General features: G+C 39.1%; 1 protein-coding gene across 9 annotated transcripts in view; it reads left to right on the forward strand.

Annotated features, from left to right (window-relative positions):
- The window catches only part of myo18ab (myosin XVIIIA b), a 127945-nt gene that overhangs the window by 11895 nt on the left and 95084 nt on the right, over nt 1-20966 (forward strand). Inside the window, exon 1 of one of the 9 annotated variants that reach the window (XM_082502108.1) lies at nt 9402-9566. The exons of the other annotated variants lie outside the window; for them this stretch is intronic. Within the exon in view, the coding sequence (XP_082358234.1) occupies nt 9546-9566 (21 nt within the window). The 5' untranslated portion in view covers nt 9402-9545. Of the gene's footprint in view, nt 1-9401; nt 9567-20966 lie in introns of those variants that run through there. 9 annotated transcript variants of the gene reach the window in all.

Consider the following 20966-nt stretch of genomic DNA (forward strand, 5'->3'; position numbering starts at 1 on the left):
GCATTCTTTTCTTATAGCATTTTTTTCACATCTGCCTAAAACTTTTGCACAGTACTGTACATGCATGTATACATAAAAAAAATATATACTGCAGTTGCTCTTGAAGATAAAAAGCTAATCACACCAAAGGAAATAAAATGTTCTTTGTGTACTTCTAGGCAGAGCAAAAAATGAAGATGTATCAAAAGCTTTTAGCCATGTACATCACATCAAGTCATGGCTAACAAGCAGTGGACAGAGTGTTTTCAGATACAACTACTATGGCATTAACCAGCCATAAAACCACGGACGGGTGCTGCTACAAGATCGTTATTATCTTGTCTAGACATCATACCTAACTATTAAAAACGAGGCCGTGTGTAAGAGCCATCAGAAATTCGGATTGTGTATAACCCGGAAACTGGTATGAATTAATCCAACTACACATAAATGGATGGGTATTTCTCTTTCAAAAGAGCTAATGCTAATAACACCACATACAAAGATGTTGCAACATCAATAAATAGGTCTTTTAACGTTTCAACATTCAACTGATGAGGACTGACAAGCCAGTAGACTGGAATGCCGTAGGACAAGTTTTAAGTTTTGTGATAAGTGATGGTTGGAGCACACATTTAATGGCGGTGCATAACTTTACATCAGTGTGTCACAGTTGCCTTTACTTAACATTATTGGTAATTACCCGGATATTTTTGTTTCTGTAATGGTTGCACTACGTGCATATGCTCCTTAATTGGAATAATGCTAAAATGTAACTATTGTTGTTATCCATAATTTTTTAAAATGTACTGCTTGCCAAAAAAAATAAGACAAATTGAAAAGCACATTATTATTTTCTTAATAACGACGCCAAATTGCATTTATTTAGTTGCATTCTTGAATAGAAAAATTTATTTTAGTGGTTGAATATGATATTTTATTAAATTCTTAATTCATACATTTTTTAAATTAATATTCTGACATTGGTTCTTGAAAAGGATTATCTAAATATGTCTGTATAGGTTCTCAGTCATCCAGGTCATGGTAGTTTAAGGAACTTGGACTATGGAAATAATATTTTTTCTTTATTTACTTACTTTTGACTTCACAAAGTCAAGTCTAGTGTGCTGGTTCAAATTTAGGTATAAAAACGTGAATTCAGTTTGAAATGCGGCATTTCTGTTCAAAATGGTGAAAAAGGGAGGAGTCTGTGTTAAAGCACTTGTAGATGTTCGAGGGTTCTCACAGTTTGATCAAGTATGCTTTGGAGTGGATTGCCAAGACTGATACTTGCGGTAAGGAAGAGGCAGAAAGCCGACTGAAGCAGATATCTGGCACCTCAAGATTTTAAGTACTAGAGCCAGAGCTCCATCTCAGATAAATACGTCTAGATCAGGTAAATGGACTGCTTCTTTTATACCACTTTTCTACTTGACCCTACTTAGCTTGTGAGCTCAGACAAGTTCGTGGTCAGGGTACTATGGCCATAATCAGGGTCTGAGAGATCTTAAGAATGAATAAGCACATGACTGAATGAACAAGGCTTTAATGTAAAAATGGCTTATAAGAAGTCATTATTAAGCCCTGTTTGTACCTAGAAATGCCTGAGATTTGCTAGGGAGCATAAAAACATAACTGTAGACTACTGGAAGAAGGTACCCTGAATAGACGAGTCCACGTTTAAAGTGTGTTTCAGCATCATCCTGTTTATGTCTGCAGAAAAGCTGGCAAACATTTGGATGCTATAAGCAGTTCACCCAGATTGAAATCTCATGATCATCCTCACGCCACAAATCAAGATCTTGCATGAAGCTTCAGAATGAGGTAAATTGGAAGAAAAACTGTCAGTCAAAACAGAATTCAATGATTTGTAAGTCATTGAAAGCCTATATTTAATTTAAAGTACTGAAAATACAAGAGATTAAATGATAAATAAATAAACAAACTATGCCAGCAATGTATTTGAAAAAATCTGGGAGACTGGCATGCTTTTGGCTATGCTCGTCTCACTAATAACAAATGTTCAATTCTTGTAGAAGTAAACAAGGGCTTAAATACTTACTTTGCTTTCCCTGAGTAAGCCTTAATATGGACTACAGCAACAAAAAAAAGTATATGGCCTCAGCCTACAGAAAGGCCTTGGCCTTGGTGAAGTTGAACTTCTTGCTGTGAGGCGAGGGTGCACACCACCATGTTGCCAAGTTCTGCATTTATAACATATTATTTTAAATATTCCTTGCATAAAGTATCAATAAGAGTATTTATTCTGCACGATGTGAATCCTCATCATTGAAATATTGACAACTGGCCTGTAGGTGTAAATAGACAGTGGAGTCCTGGCCTGACAAGTTAGCTCTTTTGTGTTGTGCCATCAGCTTAGTCAGAGGTTTTGTAGTTTCCCGGATGTATATATCATGTCATTCCTCCTGGCACTTAACAGCATGGACTATATTACTCTGTTTGTCCCAGGGGACCAGATCCTTCGGGTGGACCATGTTTGGGTTTGAAAGCTACAGAGAAGTGGTGTTTGGAGAAAATTTGCGAGTTAGCGTGGACCCCGTGCGTGAGGCTGCACGGTGCTAACACGTTTACGAGCTAACCGCACTAATGTGTTGATGCCGTGCAGCCCCACGCATGGGCAATCCGTGCTAATGTGTTAACGAGCTAACTGCACTAACGCGTTGAGGCCGTGCAGCCCCACGCATGGGGTAATCTGTGCTAGCGTGTTAACGAGCTAACCGCACTAAGGTGTTGATGCTGAGCAGCCACATGCACTGGCAATCTGCATTAATGCGGTTGTAACGTTAACGTCATTTTAACAAGATTAATGCTGGCAGCACTAATTTTTAGACATAAGTTGTAACGGCCGCCATTTTCTTTGTGAGTGTTTATTACATTGCGTGCTGCGGGGAAAAGCCTGTTCTAACGTTTAGAACAGCCTGTTTTAAGGTTTATTTTGAGGACCTGATGGCTGTTTATTGCTTCCCATCCGTAAACTCCATACTCTATCGTGTGATTCGTGCATAGGTGGTAGAAGAGGTTTGCCGTGTTTGAGTCTGAGGTGGGGACCGGTTTGCGACATAATTTGCATAGCACAGTTTTGTGGTCCGTGTCAGACTTTTCGTAGTCAAACCATGTCCATGCTACAGAGGTAGCCCGTCGTTTAGGAATAAGGTCCTCGATTTGTTTTGATTGGTCCTTCTGTTTTTAGCTATCTGGTTCTGCCTCATCTTCACTGGATTTGCTGGTATTATCTGTGCCCCAGTAAAAAGATATTGGCGTTAACAGTGTATTTTGCGACAAAACGAAACAAAAGATGGCGTATAATTTGAAATGATAAATGTTTTCATTTCATTATCCTATATATTTTGTCATATCGAACAGCCCTAATAATTGGTCATCTGGTAACTTCCCTACCACCCAGAGCCTGTCCCAACTCCTCTTTGAACTCTGCATAACATTTTTCCTTTTTCAACTTCTACCAAGAACCAGATCTATTCCCTGGATGAAAAAAGTCCAAACATGCTCCAGACTTGCTGTGGAGATATTGTTAATGCTAATATTGTTGTGCTAAAATAAATACCACATTTCTGAGGAAGCCAGTTACCTAGCTCTCAGCAGGTAAGAAATGTGTGTAAGAGTTAAAGAAAAGTGGCGGATTAGCACACCGCCAGAGCCCATGTCTTGGTTTGATACCACAGTTTGTTTTGGTCTGTCTCTGTTAGTGCTGCTGCTGCCTGAAAACCACACCGTCAGCACTCTCCTTTTTCTACACACTAAGCACAGTGACACAGCAGCATGGTCAAAACATGCTGTCTCCGTTGAAACACTTGGATGTTTCCCTGTCAACGCTATTATTGTTCACTAAAACTAAAAGAAAATCTAAACAAAAACTAAACTTTAAAAAGAAATTAAAACTGAAATGATTTTGTGGACTTGGAAACAAGCTAAAGTAAAACACAAATATATAGGAAATATCCCCAGTCTTAGTGTGTATCACCACTACTTTGATGAGGATCTATGCTCTCTATACAATAATACTTAATTAAAAGTAACACTCTAACTGAATGTGTTCTTTTTATTTAAGGAATCCCGCTGACTTAAGTAATTACACTGGGTCCTGTGGTTGGGGTTGTTGTTGGTATGTTGAGCTGGCAGTGGGAGAGATCCAGCTCTGTGTGTAATGTAACAGCAAACGTGTGTGTAAATAATGGATGCAAAGCATGTTCATGCCATCGGGGTCTGCTGTGGTCATTCACATGAGACTTTTCCATTTTATCTTGTGCAGCAACTAGCAGGTCAAGCCAACCAAAGTATATATCATTGTGATCATTAGCTCTGATGAGTCATTTAGTTATTTTGTTCTTGACAGCAGACACTTCCTGTATGAAACCCCCCAAAATGCAAGAGTAGGAATTCATTGCAACAAATGTAAGCATGCTCCTTGTTTTTTGGGTCTTATACTGTCTTGTGGTATTTGAGATATAGAACTCACCAAGGCACTGGTGCCACATAGATTGCAATGAATTGCACTCCATTCTGTGTGGCAGGGGTGTTTCAAACATAAGTGATTTCATGGTTTGGCTACTAAGCTGTTGTTCAGTAGAAGATGTGGTCAGAGTGAATCAGTCACATTAATCACTTTCATTTACCTCTAAGCACATGCTCTGGCTCATACTTTTGTTAAACTCGAGTGGATTCAAGTGGAGCTCCAGTTTTTCACCTAGTGCCAGGTTAAATTATGGTCTCGGGGCCCCATTTAAAAAATAAAATAAAAAGAAAGAAAAGTTTATTATAAATATATGCACACTTAAAAAGACCACATTTGTGCCACTCAATGAAAACTGCTTTTCAGTTTTTGTTTGACCAAATGGGCAGAGTGCCTCTGTGTTTTATCTATAATTTCCTCTCCTGACCTAAGCCCCGAGATTTCTGCCAGCCCAACACAGCAGACAGTGGATTAGCCTGATTGTACACTACGGTATTCAGTCATAAGTTATGGTGTGTGTGTGTGTGTTCACCTAACTAATGGCTTGCATATAGCAATCTAGTAATTTACAGATATTGTATTTACTTTTAACTATGCAAAAGACTACTGAAATATCATGTGAAATATGTTGGTTGAGTTTGAGCTTTAAGTCATATAAAATCTATCCCACCTCTCTTTTTTCTGTAAGAGTCAGTCATCCTTGAAATGCATCTAGGAAACCTTAGGGGAGGTGATTATGTAATTTAGGTTTTAGGGTTGCACATATAGAAACTTTTTTTAAAATTTATTCTTGTACCTGTACTCTACTGTGATTTTTATCCCTGATATCCCTGTGTTTTGTTTTTTGTTTTGTATTTTTTTGTCGTCAGTCCAAGTCAGAGTTACCCTGATGATATTGTCAGGAACTTTTTTCAGACTTGACAAAACTACAGATTACTGAGCCACACAACTCCCTGGTAAATTCGTAAATTCATGAATTGTAGTCATGCTCAACTCTTAAGTAATGTTGAGTGATATCAGGAGTTAGGGTGATATGACCCAAAATTCATATCTTGATATTCTTTAGCTGGATGGCGATATAAGATATATATCTTGATATGTTTTTTAAAGCCATAAAGTAAGAACAAAAAGAGAGTTCTTAGTCAAAGCTGTGTCCCAAATCTCACATAGGCACTTTTATTAACATACAGCATAGATGTACAAGAAAAAATTACTCTGAAATAAATTATCAGCATTTATTAAATAATAATGCTCCATAAATAAAACATAAAAAAATAATGTTGTTTTTGTGCATAACAAAAAAGCTCACAATTGTGCAGTCCTCCCCGGCTGTGTATGTGTATGTCTGCAAATACTGCAAAAAATCTTGTGAAGACTTGATGTTTTTCTGTCCTTGTAAATTGTGTGGCTTTGAAATGATTGCAACCTTTTACTGTTTTGTTGTTTTTCACTTACCTTTGTGTTAGATTGGCAAAGCTGTGACACTATCATTGGGTAGAAAAGTTGATGACCATTTCTAACACAGCCGGCTGATTTCAGGATCATCTTTTTGCTGGTACTAAATTGAATTGTGCTCCCACGGATCTTTGTGAAGTGTCAGCACGAGGCTTGGTACATAGATGTCACCAAATACACCCACCAAAGAGGGAAAAAATTATCATGAAGGCCTGAAGTTGACATAAACAAAGAACCCTTTCGCTCTTTGAACACATTTCCAAGTTAACTTTCAACAACCTAAATCCTTTATGGATTGTGATGTGTTCAGAAGCTGCAACCTGATTTCTTCTGACATCATTGACATGTCATCAATACATTCCATTGAACCACACATGCTTTTAGCTTTCATGATGCTGAGGGTTTTAGTCAATGAGGCTGTTTGTTTGGTTTTGGCAGCAGTCACTGGCCTGTGCTTTGCTGCCCCAATATCTCTTGCACTTTGATCAGATATGAATTACAGGAGCTGATTCTTAGTGTGTAAAGGGCATCATCTGCTGTTTTGTTATGCCTATGCATGCCTCAGAAATTACAGTAGCCAAACAGAATTCGCATGCTTAGGAGTGAAGAAATATGTTCATTTGAGATGGGGTATTTTTTGTTTCTTTTGAAATGTAGAACTGTGTATGTCTGTTTGTGTATGCATTATTATCATCTTTGCGTTTTTAATTTTGTCACTACCAACAAATACTCAACTTTGCCACCTGCAGCCCTGCCTCTGCTCTTTTTGTTAGTGCTATTGTCTCTAAATTATACATAGCAGGTCTCACTACCATCTGTACACCTTATCTTTCATTCATGTTGCTATCCTGTGACAAATCACCTGACACCTGTCTCCACCCACTCCATCTTGCCTGAATTCTCTCCGCCTCTCTTGTGCATTTGTATGTCTGCCTTTGTGAGCACAAAGTGTAATATTTTGAAAACAAGGAAATATGGGGACCTTTGACTTGTTCAGTTTAGATTCTGGTTTAGGTTAGGTTAAAGATATTGCTATCAGCACACGTGGTATGAGACAGTCATGAGATCGAATAATATAATCATTAGGCACCTTGAGTCAACTGTTGTTGTGATCCGGGACTATATAAATAACACTGACTTGAATCACCTATAGCTTTTTATATTACCGTATATCCAATAATAGGATAAATTTATATCTTCATGTAATTTAATTATAAAGCTGTCAGTTTCACTGTAATTTGTGATTTACACCAGTATGCTGTGTTTTCCTTAAGTTATCTTCAAATAGAGTAGGCTGCTGGTGATCAGTAAAAAATTGCTATGTTTTTATTGTCAAGATTATTAGATACTTTGTCATTAGATTCTTTCTCAGGATCAAGGGTCGAGGATTAGCTTCTTAATTTTACCATATGAGGAAAGAAAATCAAGAGTTTGTAGCTGGGGTGCTGTTTCTTGGATGGGAAACACCCAGCTGCTTCTACTGATGGGTGCCAATGATATTCTGGGCAGTTTTAATCATCTTCTGCAGAGCTTTCCGGGCTTAGGCCTTGATCATCCCATTGTGATGTTTCCAGTTAAGAAGATTTCTGTTGCTCTTCTTTAGAAGTCAACAAGTACTTGAAGTTGAGTTGATTTTGAGCTTTCTTCATTAGGGTTGAGATGAGTGATAACCACAGCTTCAGTGATGTAAAGTATTTCGCCTAATTCAACAATCGAGTCCTTAGTTCTCTTGATCATAAGCAGTGGGTTGTTTAGTGAACTTTTACATGGTAAAAGCCTGGGCTATGCTCTCACGCTTTGCTTTCACCTTATTTTTGTCTTTCCATATGTTAGTAAATTAAGTATGTAATATTCTAAATATTATATAAATAAAATGACAGTTAAATATTTTTAGAAAAAAACAACAGAGTTGGGTCAAATTTCAGACTGTTGATTTCATCTCATCTGATTTGATTTCACACAAGCCTTTGCATACAGGACTTTGCTACTCATGATACACAGAGTCACCGTAGAGATGTTACGTCAGCGCATTTCTCCCTTCTTTCACCACCCTCTTCTTTAGGCTGCATTCTTTCCAAAGGCACTTTAGCTTGACATTCCCACAACCCTCATTCTCTTTCATCTTGACTAAAGCTATCATAAAATATTTGTACCTTATCTACATCAATCTCCCATTCCCTTCCCAGATTAATGTGGAAGCCACTGCAGAAAAATATATTCTGTAGTTTTGGGATTGCTGAAGTGTGTGTGTGTGTGTGTGTGTGTGTGTGTGTGTGTGTGCGTGCGTGCGTGTGTGTGTGTGGTTTTTTTTTGGTTCCATGGCTCCATCTTGTGGAGAAAGATCAGAAGTGTGGGGAAATGCAGAGCACTAAGGGGTCAATATCTGCTGCCTACTGGCTGCTCCCAATAGGGCTTAAATATCTTGGACTCTCCGCCAGTTGCGCTTAGAACTGAAGAAGTGTCTTGGATGAGAGGTGTAACATATTCAAGAAACTTAAAGAAGTCCAGTCTCTTTTCTTTCCAAGCTCCTTAGATTAACATGATCTGGATGACGGGGAACCTTCACAGGCTCATAAACCTGACAGCTGCAGTAAAAAGTACTGTGATTGCTCAATGAGTAGGAAAGCAAAATTTAAGTACCTGTTGATGCCTTCTGCGTTTTCATTTTTGAGTTGTTTCCATAATTCTCCTGATTTGATCTTTTGCACATCGAGGGGCTGCTGTCTTGTGGCTGGTTCTAAGCTTTGGATAGCTTTAGCTTTGGACAATTTGCCTTTCTTTAATCTTTATAATGTCCATGTCAGCTGGGTGAAGGGGATTAAACTGTTTGATTAGGTTTGTTGTTACCAATGTTTTCATGGCTGACCCCTGAACCCCTGGTGAACTTTGCATCTTCACTCAGAGTGAGGAGCTTCAATGCAATATTTTTGGCTGTGAGTGTGTGCATTACTTTTTGCCTGCATCGTGTGTTGCACATTAAACAGACCAACCTGAGCCTGACCAGTTGGCCACCAATAAGGGCTGAGGACATTGGCAATGGGGATTTTCTGGTCCCTGGCTAGCCAATCAGCGCATCTCTAAAACATATGACTGTGGTAATTAAAACATGCCTCAGACAGGGTTTACTTACTAAAACAATCACTTAAAAATATATATATACATATATAAAACGTGGGTCCTTTTTAGGAAAAGCCACAGATTAGTATAAAAAACTCCTGTTAACAACAACGGTAAATAACATTACTCATAAGAGAACAGACTTTACTTAACTGGGACTCATTCAACTGAAAAAGTACCACAGTTTAGACAGAACAGAGATAAGACCTGGGTTTTCTTTCTTTCCTTTGCTAGCAGCATGAGAGAAGCATTCATTTCCTGTAACATGTTCCACTCTGCTTCTGCTTTCATTGTGATGCCTTCCTTTAGCTGCTTTACACGTCTTCCTCTTTGCTGTATACACTGGTTTCACAAAGGAAGACAGTGCAACTAGGAACCCCAGCACTCTACACAGCACATGTAACATGTCTTGTGCAAAATTCAAAAGCAGAGAGAGTTGATAAAATAGAAGGTTTTGTAGGATTAGAAAGCTGTAGTGCTAAATGAGGAATTGAATTGGAACAAGATGACTCGACTAAATATGAAGGTACGTTACCATTATATGGGACATGGCATTGTAACTCAACTCGGAAGTTCTAAGAAATAATGGCTAAGATCTCTCCTGAATATTGCTCTACGAGATCGATGTATCTTTTGTCATTATAGCAAGCTCGTACTGTAGTGCTGTGCAAATTCTGTGTCTCTGTGTGTACATATACAGTTATGTTTAAAAATTGAATTACTTGAAAAAACAAAAACTGGGTGCACAAGTTGATATTATTTAGGATTTTCTGTAATCTGAACAGGCTCAAAAGTATACATACAGACTTAAATACATTTCTCAAAAACTTGCAACAGTTTTTAATCAGAGTATACCATCAAGTCAGTTAGGTTGCAGAGGGAGTTATTAATCAGTTCCAGCTGCTTTGGTGTCGAAACAGGTGCACTAGAGAGGCAACAGTGAGCCGACCCCCAAACAGGAATGGTTTTACAGGTAGAAGCCACTGACAATTTCCCCCTACTCATCTTTTCTGACCTCTTTTTCACTGGTTTTGCATTTGGTTAAGGTCAGTGTCACTAGTGGTAGCATAAGAATGGCTCATCAATATGTGCTGTGGCCAGAAGGTTTGCTGTGTTTCCCAATCCCCCCCAAGACAGAATCACTTGTCTGATCAGGACCATACCATTACATTTTTTTTGTTCTCAAAGATATTTTTATCAGATTAAAACGACAAACAAAAAGAGATACACAAAAAATTCTTATACAATATGTGAGTAGGTAGGCTTCACGATGATTGCTTAAGCTGACATAATAAAATACAGCTTAATAACACAATCACATTAGGGCTGGGCTATATCATACCGTTCACGGTAATACCGGTGTAATGTTGGGCAACGATAGGAAAATGACATATCGCGATAGAATATGGGTAAAACGCGCATGCGCAGTGCCTTTGTTTACATACGCACATGGCGGCGACGCAGAATGAGAAGAGCGAAAGCGGATCGTTGAATGAAACGGATGAACCAGAACTGGTTTGTAAAAATGCTGCAACTTCAGTGGTGTGGAACTGGTTTAGCTTTCGTCTGTCAGATATACAACAAAGCACTATTTTTGGTAGAGCATGCTAGCGGGCCGTCGTTATTACCGTGTTTTTTGGAAAATACAGCACACTTAAAATCAATCCTTTAATTTTTCAGAAAATCGACAGTGCCCCTTATAATCCCGTGTGCCTTATGTATGAATTCTGGTTGTGTTTACTGACCTCGAAACGATTTTATGTCGTACACGGCGCTCGAAAATCTGTCAAATGTTTCAGTACGACTTTGCTAAGCTACGAAGCCGCACCGCTTGATGGATTGTTGGAGCATTACGGCTATCGTAGGCAGGAGCCTCGCGGAGTGATACGTACTGTGCTTCAACATAATATTACAGTACTGTGTGTGTATAACCTCTTTTTAAGTTTTGTGGATATTATACATTGTTATGCTGAGGATATGTCGGCCAATTTCCACTGGAAATGTCTTTTGGTTAAACTGTCAGCAAGGATTTGCATTTGCACTGTAAACTTTTTATATAACTTTAATGCACATAAAAAATGGTAAATGGCCTGTATTTATATAGCGCTTTACTAGTCCCTAAGGACCCCAAAGCGCTTTACATATCCAGTCATCCACCCATTCACACACACATTCACACACTGGTGATGGCAGCTACATTGTAGCCACAGCCACCCTGGGGCGCACTGACAGAGGCGAGGCTGCCGGACACTGGCGCCACCGGGCCCTCTGACCACCACCAGTAGGCAACGGGTGAAGTGTCTTGCCCAAGGACACAACGACCGAGACTGTCCGAGCCGGGGCTCGAACCGGCAACCTTCCGATTACAAGGCGAAAAAACAGCTGCTTGTTTAAGTGTAAATACATTGATGGGGTTTTTGCACTAATACAGTTGTGGAGTTGTAAAGTATTTTGTCTAGTGTCAATTATATCGTCAGTTATATTGTTATTGCAAATTTTCAAATGTATATCGTGATAAATATTTTTGGTCATATCGCCCTGCTCTAAATCACATATCTTTTAATTGTTGTTTACCCCCTACCCATCCCACACAATAACTCTGTCCCTCGATCCAGGTTAAAAAAAACCCCAAAAAACCCCCAACAACAACAAAAAAACCGAGGAAAAACCGAGGATTTGCTGAGCAGCCGAAGGCTGGAAAAATATTTCGGGAATTGCCTCCACACCTTGTAAAACTTTCCGGTGGTGTTACTAATCGAATAACAGATCTTTTCAAGGCTTAAATAACACATAAGGCGCCTCAGCCCCGTCCATCTTAGTAGGACTGCACATTTCGCTACAAGGGAAGCAAAAGACACTGACAAGGTCAGCCGTGCATCAGCCTCCCCATTAGTGCCAAAAATAGAAACTAATGGATTAGGATCCATATGATATTCAAGAATTAGAGACAAAGGTTGAAATATGTCCATCCAGAATGTTTTGAGTTTAGGACATGCCTAGAACATATGGATAAGAGAAGCATCCTCACTCTCACATTTATCACAAGAGGGGTCCACATTCAGAAAAATACAAGCTAATTTGACTTTTTACCAGAACGGTTGAGTCTAACGGGCAGTTATCTTTGCTTTGGAAATAGACCCAAGATATAATGCAGCGTGTATTTGCTGCCCAATAGTAATACTGGAAATTAGGCATTGCCAGGTAGGGATGGGTATTGATAAGATTTTCACGATTCCGATTCCATTTTCGATTCTGTTTAACGATTCGATTCTTTATCGATTCTCTTATCGATTCTTTTTAAAAAAGGAGAACACTAAGTTCGATTAGCTTAGAACTTCGTTTTATATCTTCTCTTTGAACAAGATAGAAATTTAGGAGTAACATGGCCTTACAAACCCAACAGTGAGATCTTAAGAGATCCAGCCTACGGCTCTTCAATGGGGTGTCACAGGGTGCCCAGGAAAAAAAATTGTAAATGTAAAATAATAAAATAAATATTCTTCTGTAGCAATAACAAAGCATAACATAAATTATTCAGTAGCAATTACACAAGAATATCCAGTAATGTCCCTGCCTACAATTAAACACATTCACTTACCTAAAATTGGGGGCATCTGCTGTGGCAAATGGGTTCAAGCCAGTGTTGCCAACTTAGCAACTTTGTCGCTATATTTAGCGAGTTTTCAGACCCCTTAGTCGCTAAAAAAAGACGTGAAAGCGCGTATCGCTTTTACTCTCAACAAGCAGTGGGTGCTGTAACGCAGTCAGTTCTTCTTTTACTCTTTTACTCTTATGCTGTTTTGTGGATCACAAGGTTTAAAACTACTTATAAACACACACAAAGTAACTCCACCAGAGTGCCTATTTCAGGTCACTTTTGCCGGTCCAAGCCCGGGTAAAGGAGCAGGGTTGGAATTGTGACATTAAAAAAAACAATAATTGCTAAAATAAATTTAATTTGTAGTTCTAAATAAACTCTAAATGCATTTAGGACGTTTTTTTACTCACTTTATGTCTCTTCCACGATGTTATTTCTCTCTCCAACAACATAGGTTACAATTAGATTAGCATGACCAATTATGCAAATTAGGCGATGACGTCATTTAGCGACTTCTAGTGACTTTTAGGACAACCAATAGCGATTTTCCTTACTGAGGAGTTGGCAACACTGGTTCAAGCCTTTTACCACAAACTTAGACACTGCTCGGTGACATTCGTCTATCCTGGCCTGAAAGGAGACGCTACCGGTAGACTGCAGCGAGAACTGCCAGCATCTGAGCCAGACTCTGTCTCTCTCATCATGGTCACCTAAATGCACAGTAATGGCAGGTTTTGTAATAAGGCAGATCGCGCTAACATAATATGCACTGTTAGTTGATTATTTACCTGCCGCATTAACGGGAGAGGACGTGCAAACGTTACCGCTGCTGCTGGGTTGAGATTCACGAGTCCGGAGCGGAATTAAAAACATGACATTCATTTAAGGTTATCACGTGTTTTGTGAGAAAATGCTTTTGCATATTCGTAGTGTTTCCTCCCTTAAATTAAGTATCTACTTTGCAAGTATTGCAAGTTGCCCTGTTGTCATCCGTTCTCGTAAACTTTTGAGCCGCTTACGCGCCGTGTTTCCTGCCAGGTAAATGACGCTCCGCAACGTGGTGACGTCATTCGGGGCGACTGGAATCGATAAGGGAATCGTTTGCAAAAATGTCAAACAATTCCAAGGAATTGAAACAGTGGGAACCGGTTCTCAACAAGAACCGGTTTTCGATACCCATCCCTATTGCCAGGCCTCCATTACTCCTGGGCTTTTGAAGATGGGCTTTAGTCAATCAGGGGCATTTGGCTCTCCATATATAAAATGATATAGTTGAATCTAAAGAATCAAAGAAAGATTTGGGGATAAAAATCGGTATTTATTGGAAGAAAGAGAAAAATTAAGGGAGTACATTTTGATTGAGTTAATTCTTCCCACCAGAGAAGTAGAGAGAGGGGACCATTGTGCCAGGTGCTGTTCTGTATAATTTAATAAATAAAGGAAGTTCACTTTGAAGAGACAGTTATGCTTCCTTGTAACTTTTATACCTAGATATGTAAATTGATTTTGTGCTATTTTAAAGGGGAGAGTTAGAGCTGGGCGATAGAACGATAACGATATGTATCGCGATATAACTTTTACTCGATAGAGAAATTAAGCTATCGCGATAGACCTCGCCGCTCTTGTCCTCTTAAAAAAAAAAAAAAAAAAAGGTCAGCCAATCCAAATTAAGCAGCGCAGAGCCGAACCAATCACAGCCGCAGCGTCACGTCGCGTGACTTGTTACGTACAGCACAAGTGCCAAGCCGCACGTGTGTTTGTTTGGGAAGCAGCCAGCGGGTAATGGAGCCAGCCCGTAATGGAGGAAATGAGTGTGCCGACTAGAAAAATCAACCGAGCGTGACCGAAGAGAAAACAGATGATGGTTCCAATGCCGGAGAGATTGTCGAACGGAAGAGCCATAGAAGTTCCGTAGTGTGAAGGTATTTCGGCTATTTCAAGTCTGACAAAAAACAGAGTAGCGTGCACTGTAAATTGTGCTGAAAGCAAGTCTGGAAATACAATAAACTGGTGCATGCGTCACACTGTGTGCCACGTTATTGTTTCGGTGAAATGAATTTCTACAATACTGTTACTGTTAATTCTACTCTCTGCAGTGTTTAAATGCTTACATATACACACAGTTACTGTCCCTCCACACATACGACTCGGTTCTGCTTCTATGCCCCAGCTTTGTTTACTTTTTCCCACCGAGGCTTCTAGACTTCTGATTGGCCAACATTTCTGCACGGTTAGGAATCTAGCGCCACCTGCTGCTTTGGCATGTTCATAGCAGCGTTTTCCTTCATTTCTCCCTTTATGTGTGGACGGGATTATTTTTTAAAACGAAAACGGAAAATCTCCGTTTTCAAAAATACCCGTGTACGTGTGGACGTAGCCTCAGTCTCTGACTGGAAGCGCTAATTCGTCATTCGGCTTTTGTCAGACTAAAGTAACTGTTAAAACTGTTTGAAAAGCTCAGCTATACAACAAGGAGAGATTGAGAATTTCCTTTTAGTTCTCAGTTTATTTGATATTGACAAAAGTTAGTCAGTTTTGTCTGTTCTTCTGTAAAACAAACTAAGATTTATTTTTAGAATTAATATTTTGTTTCTAAGTGGAATTGACAGTTTAGTCTGTTTCGTTTGTTCTATTTTGAAATTTAAACGCTTTAGCGGCTGCCTTTTGTGTAGTTTGCAATATTTGCCTTTATTTATCTGAAAAAGTCTCATGTTCCTTAAGTACATCTACCCTGTTGAACTTATTATGGGAAATAAATATTTAAAAACAAGCTGCTGATTATTTCACATTTTACTTGTGAGCAACGGCACATTTAAATCTTACAAATATAGTTATTTGGCTTATATCGTGATAGATATCGTTATCGCCTGAAATGAAAAAAACATATCGTGATATGAAAAAATCTCATATCGCCCAGCTCTAGGGAGAGTAGAATAGTCATACACTGGTGCTCCTCCATCCACAGGAAATAACTCACTTTTATGCAGGCTAAGTTTTTATCCTGAAAACTGACCAAACTGATTAGTTTCCCTCTTCTCTGGGCTTCTCAGTTAAGAAGGTTCTTTATCTGGTACCAATGAAGGTGTATGGTTTCGGGGTGCAGTCTCTGTCCTGGGGCCGGCTGGGAGAGACGAGAGAAGTTGCATGTGGCAGCATTGATGAAAAATAATTAGAGTCTTTATTGTTGTAATTACTCCATGTGCTGAAGTGAATGTAACACCTGCAGCATCAGCCTCATATATAAAGCCACAATAAGCAACAAATCAAATCTCGGCTATGTGCCTGGGATGACCTTCATAATAGGCAGTTAGACACGCAGTTAGGCACGCACGCAGGCAGGCAGGCAGGCAGGCAGCTGAGATGACACCAACTAGAGCAGCATGTGTGGTTGAGCAGTGGGGCAAGTGATTGAACTGTGGCAATGGTTGGGGGAGTGAATGGCAGAGCTGTCTAGAAGACTGGAAGGCCGGGGCTCCTATTTTTACCTTTTAGCAGCCTCCTATCACAACAGCTGTCCCCGTCAACTCTTGTCTGTACACCAACAGGAATAGCCAGCCTATCATAGTGCTCCCTCTCTTGTCAGCCCTGCCGTTTCACTCTCTACTTTGTATGTCTCTGGCTGGTCTTTCAGATCTATTCCTCTTTACCCAGTTACTGATTTGGTCTGTTGTTTGAGGACTACTATAATACAGAAGTTGTGGGACTGCTTCATTTACAGGTAGAATTATTTATACTAACTTTTTTTTTTTTTTTTAACAACAAGTGGTTTCTCCTGCTGAATATATATGACAAGAATGGGGCCTTGAGGCTCTACAGCCATTGCCACTATTTATGGCTAGAGATGGACAAGGGGGGGCTTTGCCAACTGAAAGTAGCATTACACAATACAACTTCCTTGGTTCTTGTTGTAGTCCACATTTTTCTGCTCAGATGTTGGTCAGTAAGTGGTCCCAGTTAACTTACTTTACATTTATGTTTTCTTGGAAAGAATGGAAACTTATCAGCTTGTGGCAGATATGGTGTATACATTATGAAAATAATGTTATGATAGATTTTTACATTCACATTGATTCACATTGTCTATAAATTATACAGGATGAATGAAGCTGTGATGTTCTCACCTCCAAACTTCACTGTTGGTATAGTGTTTTTGGTGTCATCTGCAATTTTTTTGACCTCCAATCATGGTTGCATTATGGCATCCAAATATTCAGTTTTGGTCTCATCTGACCAAACCATATTCTCCCAGTATTTCACAGGCTTGATGAAATGTTGTTTAGCAGATTTTAAACGTGTTTCAACATGCTTTTTCTTGAGCAATGGAATCTGACCACAAGTGATTTTTGGCCCTTTGACAACCCTTCTAATAATTCCTTTCACTCCTCTGTCTGAAATCTTGTGGGGAGCACCTGGCCATGGCCAGTTTATGGTGGTTTATGGTTTATGGAAACGTTTTTTTATGCATTTTCCATCAAGCTAGCGGATCATCTTCTCCGTCTATGACCCCCTTGCTGAGATAACAGTCCATTTCTATCTGCACCTTCTCCTCCAGTGTGCAATTTAACAATTAGTTCGCCCATGTTTGGACTTCTTCTGTGTTCTAAACGCGGAAATCAGTCCGTGGATGATTACATTGCTCTGCCCATCAAAAAGTCTGCGCATGCGTGAATATATTGCCTATCGTTAGTTATTGGACTGACGATTGTCCGTTGGAAAATATTTACATATTGCCCAACCTTAGCCCCAACAGTGCTCACTGGAATCGTCCAGTGCCAATAGTATGCTTGGAAACAATAAGGTTGTGAAGGTCTTGCGAGAGCTCATTGGTTTTACAATCATGAAAAGTTTCTTGTGCGGCACCTTGGTTTTCATAGGCCATCAGTTGAGACTGAACCAGCTGATATTAATTTGCACAAAATGGCAGGATTGCTTTCTAATTACCGATGAATTTTAATGCCTTTTTGCACCTCTCTTTCTTGATGTGTTCAGTACTATGTAATAATAGATAGATGTCGTTACCAACATCTGGTGATAATTTCATATCAATAGCACCTTGATTAGTGACATAGTCAGTACTTATTTTTACCTGCTGTGTATGTTACAATCATTATAGTAGTATAGTACTATGATACGTGACATTGTGATACACCATTCTAATTTGATATTTTATATTATGACACAGTGCTCAATTTAACTGTCAAATGTATATGATTGTGAGATTTACATAAAACATTTGTATACACCACATAGATGTTGGCACTCACAATGTCCTTGGCAATGCTTATGGAAACTTTATCAAGATTAGCCCACTTGTGTAGGATGAGTTACTTTTGATTTTGTATAGTTGTTTTTACAAAAAATGTTTACATTTCTTAGAATAAGCTCTAATTTTGTGCTCATTCTTTGTTTTTCTCAGTGCTTTGTCATTAAAAACAAAACGTTACTTGCGCTGAAAATTCAGTGCGTCCTGGTGTGTGAAGAAGTTTCTCTTAACTGTGTGTAATCTTCCTTTCCTAGCTTTCCTCCACCTCCTTCACCTGCTTTCATCTCACCCATCACAGCCCATGACAGCAGATCAGCCAACATGGCATTTTCATCTCGTTTTTCGTTCTGGGAACAAAAGGGAAGTCTTGTTTAGATGTTTAGTAGAGCACATTAGTGTGATGGGACTACTATGGTGTACTAACATCTCTATGTTTGGATTTGTGTGGCATTTGGTGTGGCACCCCACTTCAGATTTTAATGGCTTTCACTTATTTTATGTTATACTTAACTAACGCAATTTAAATGCAGTAAGTGCATTGGTTTCAGCTCTTGAAATAGTAAGACAATTTTTACAGCACATTATTGCACATTTTATTGCACTGAAATAAAAATATTTTCATGCAAAAGATGGCTCTCAGAATATGTGCATGTTTTGTAATTAGCATGGTGTGCAATGGATCTAAGCTATAAGATTTTGATTTGGTTTCCTGTTCAACACATTTAGATTAAAGAAGAGAACAAGCCAGCAAACAAAAGTGTAAGTAAACAATGGCATTAATTAGAGTTTCTGGGTCTCATTTTAGAATCGTCTTGGTTCTTGACATTTAAAATCCAGTGTTTTAGCATGGTCTTTGTATTTATATTTCAGTTTGAAGTGTTAGGATGACACATTTTATGGCAAATACCCTGTATATATTGCCATCATCTATTTCTTTGTTGTTTTTTAGGTTAAATCTGTGAATATATTTAAAAACAAAATGTTTTGTTTATAGCACTATTCCTGAAATATTTGTGGCAATATATTTTAAAGCAAATGTAAAGCTTTCTGAATTATTTAAACTACAATTAAAGATAGTAAAAAATGTAATTAGTGAATAAAAAAGTGAGAAAAGAAATAAACACATTTAAAAAATTTTAAATTAAAATTAAAAAATTCTAAGTTTGTTGTTGCATTAGTTAGTTGTAATAACAATATGCAAAGGTTCTTTTCAAAAGTATAGAATGTTCAAAACAGTGTAAAACACAGAAATGCTACAGATTGTTAATAAAAAATATATAAAACATTTCCATAAATAACTACTTTGACTTTAATCTGTCACTGACTGTGGCAGACATGGCATGTCTGGAACACATCTCTCAAGAGGTGCCTAGGAACCATCCTAGTGAGATGCCCAAATTCTTCAGCTGGCTCCTTTTGATGTAAAATGGCTCTACTCTGAGTGTATACATATTCTCATTCTTTCAGTTATTACCTAAAGCTTGTGGCCATAGGTGAGTGTAGGGATGTAGAGCTCATGTAGATCTACTGGTCAATCACACAGCTTTGGTTTCCTGTCAACAGTACAGACCAGTTCATTGTCTGTATCACTGTGATTGTGGCCCAGATCCGTTTCCCCTTCCCCCCGCTTGTGAACATGTCCCTAAGAGACTTAAACAACTATACTTGGGTCAACAACTGTCTGAGGCCCTTTTGAAAACCATGGTCTCAGACTTAAAAGTGTTTCATCAGGCCACCCCTGATGAAGTCGACAGAAAATCATATCATCTGCAGAAAGATGGAAGAACCTGAGACCACTAAATTGGAGGCATACCACCACTTGGCTATGCCTACAAATTCTATCCATAAACATCTCCAGAAAACATCTGTCTTGAATATCCTCAAGAGGATAAGAGCTCGCCCAGAATTCCGTGCAAAATGCATTGTTCCTCATGAAACTTCTCCCACACCTGAATTTTATATCAGCCACTGCAAGAGCCACACTCCACATGGACTGCTGGTACCTGTCAGCTGCTTCCCGAGTACTACAGGAAAACCAAATTCGACAAGACTCCTGCTTCAGCTTGACGCCACCTTGGTGTCCAGCATGTAGTTCAGGGATTACTACTTTGACAGGCACCAACCACCTTGTAGCTGCAGGTCTATGCATCTGCCTCAGTAATGGGTACTCGGTATGCCAGGTCTGTCCAGTGTCCAAGACATGCACCTGCGTGCTACACTTTCTAATACCCCACCCTGTGACTCCAAGAAGGCTGGGTATTTTGAAAACTTGTTTGGCACATAAAGGGCAGTGATAGTCAGGACACTTTCCCCATCATCCACCAGGATGAGAAAGTCTTGACCAGGAACAAACCCTAACTTACATGCACCAAATTGTGAGATACAAGTATCCTGACCCCTGCTCTCAGCCTCACCACGGCTTCTCATATAGTGCTTTTTTTACTCTACTTCAGTAGAAGTAGAGTAAAAAACTCAAAGCACTTCACTCAAAGCACTTCATAGACACACTTTTTTTCTACATCTAAGTGCTTTCCAGCCACCCCCGGTCTCCAGAAGACTGGTTCAAGAGCCCACACTGTGTGTTGAGACAAACTCGACTATATCTACCTAGTATCTCTCAAACCCAACCACTCAGGCTTCTTTCCTAACAGACAAGTGATGTTCCATGCCCCAAGTGGTAGTTTCAACAGCTGGGGGTTAGACCACCAGGGTCTCTTCTCTTTCATGATGCTTGACACACATTGCAGTTGAAAACGTTCTTAATTATTATCATTATCTAAACATCTAGGCTTATCTCTTTCCTAATATATAATAACTGGAATACTCATTCGCATCAGCATATATTTGAACTTAATGCCACAAAGTTTTGGTTTTAACTCATTCCATAGTAGGTAAATCCCTGTAGTGTACTGGATTAATCATGCTAACATGCTTTAACTGATAGTTGGCAACTAGCACTTTCCCAAAACCTTGAGTTGGACGGCTAGACACCTTGTTCCAGGAGAGCAAATATGTCATTATAGATAGACCTTTGGACCTGATGGAGCATGCTAACTTATTTTATA

The sequence above is a fragment of the Aulonocara stuartgranti genome (assembly GCF_965226115.1).
Source record: "Aulonocara stuartgranti genome assembly, chromosome: 14".
NCBI lineage: Eukaryota > Metazoa > Chordata > Actinopteri > Cichliformes > Cichlidae > Aulonocara > Aulonocara stuartgranti.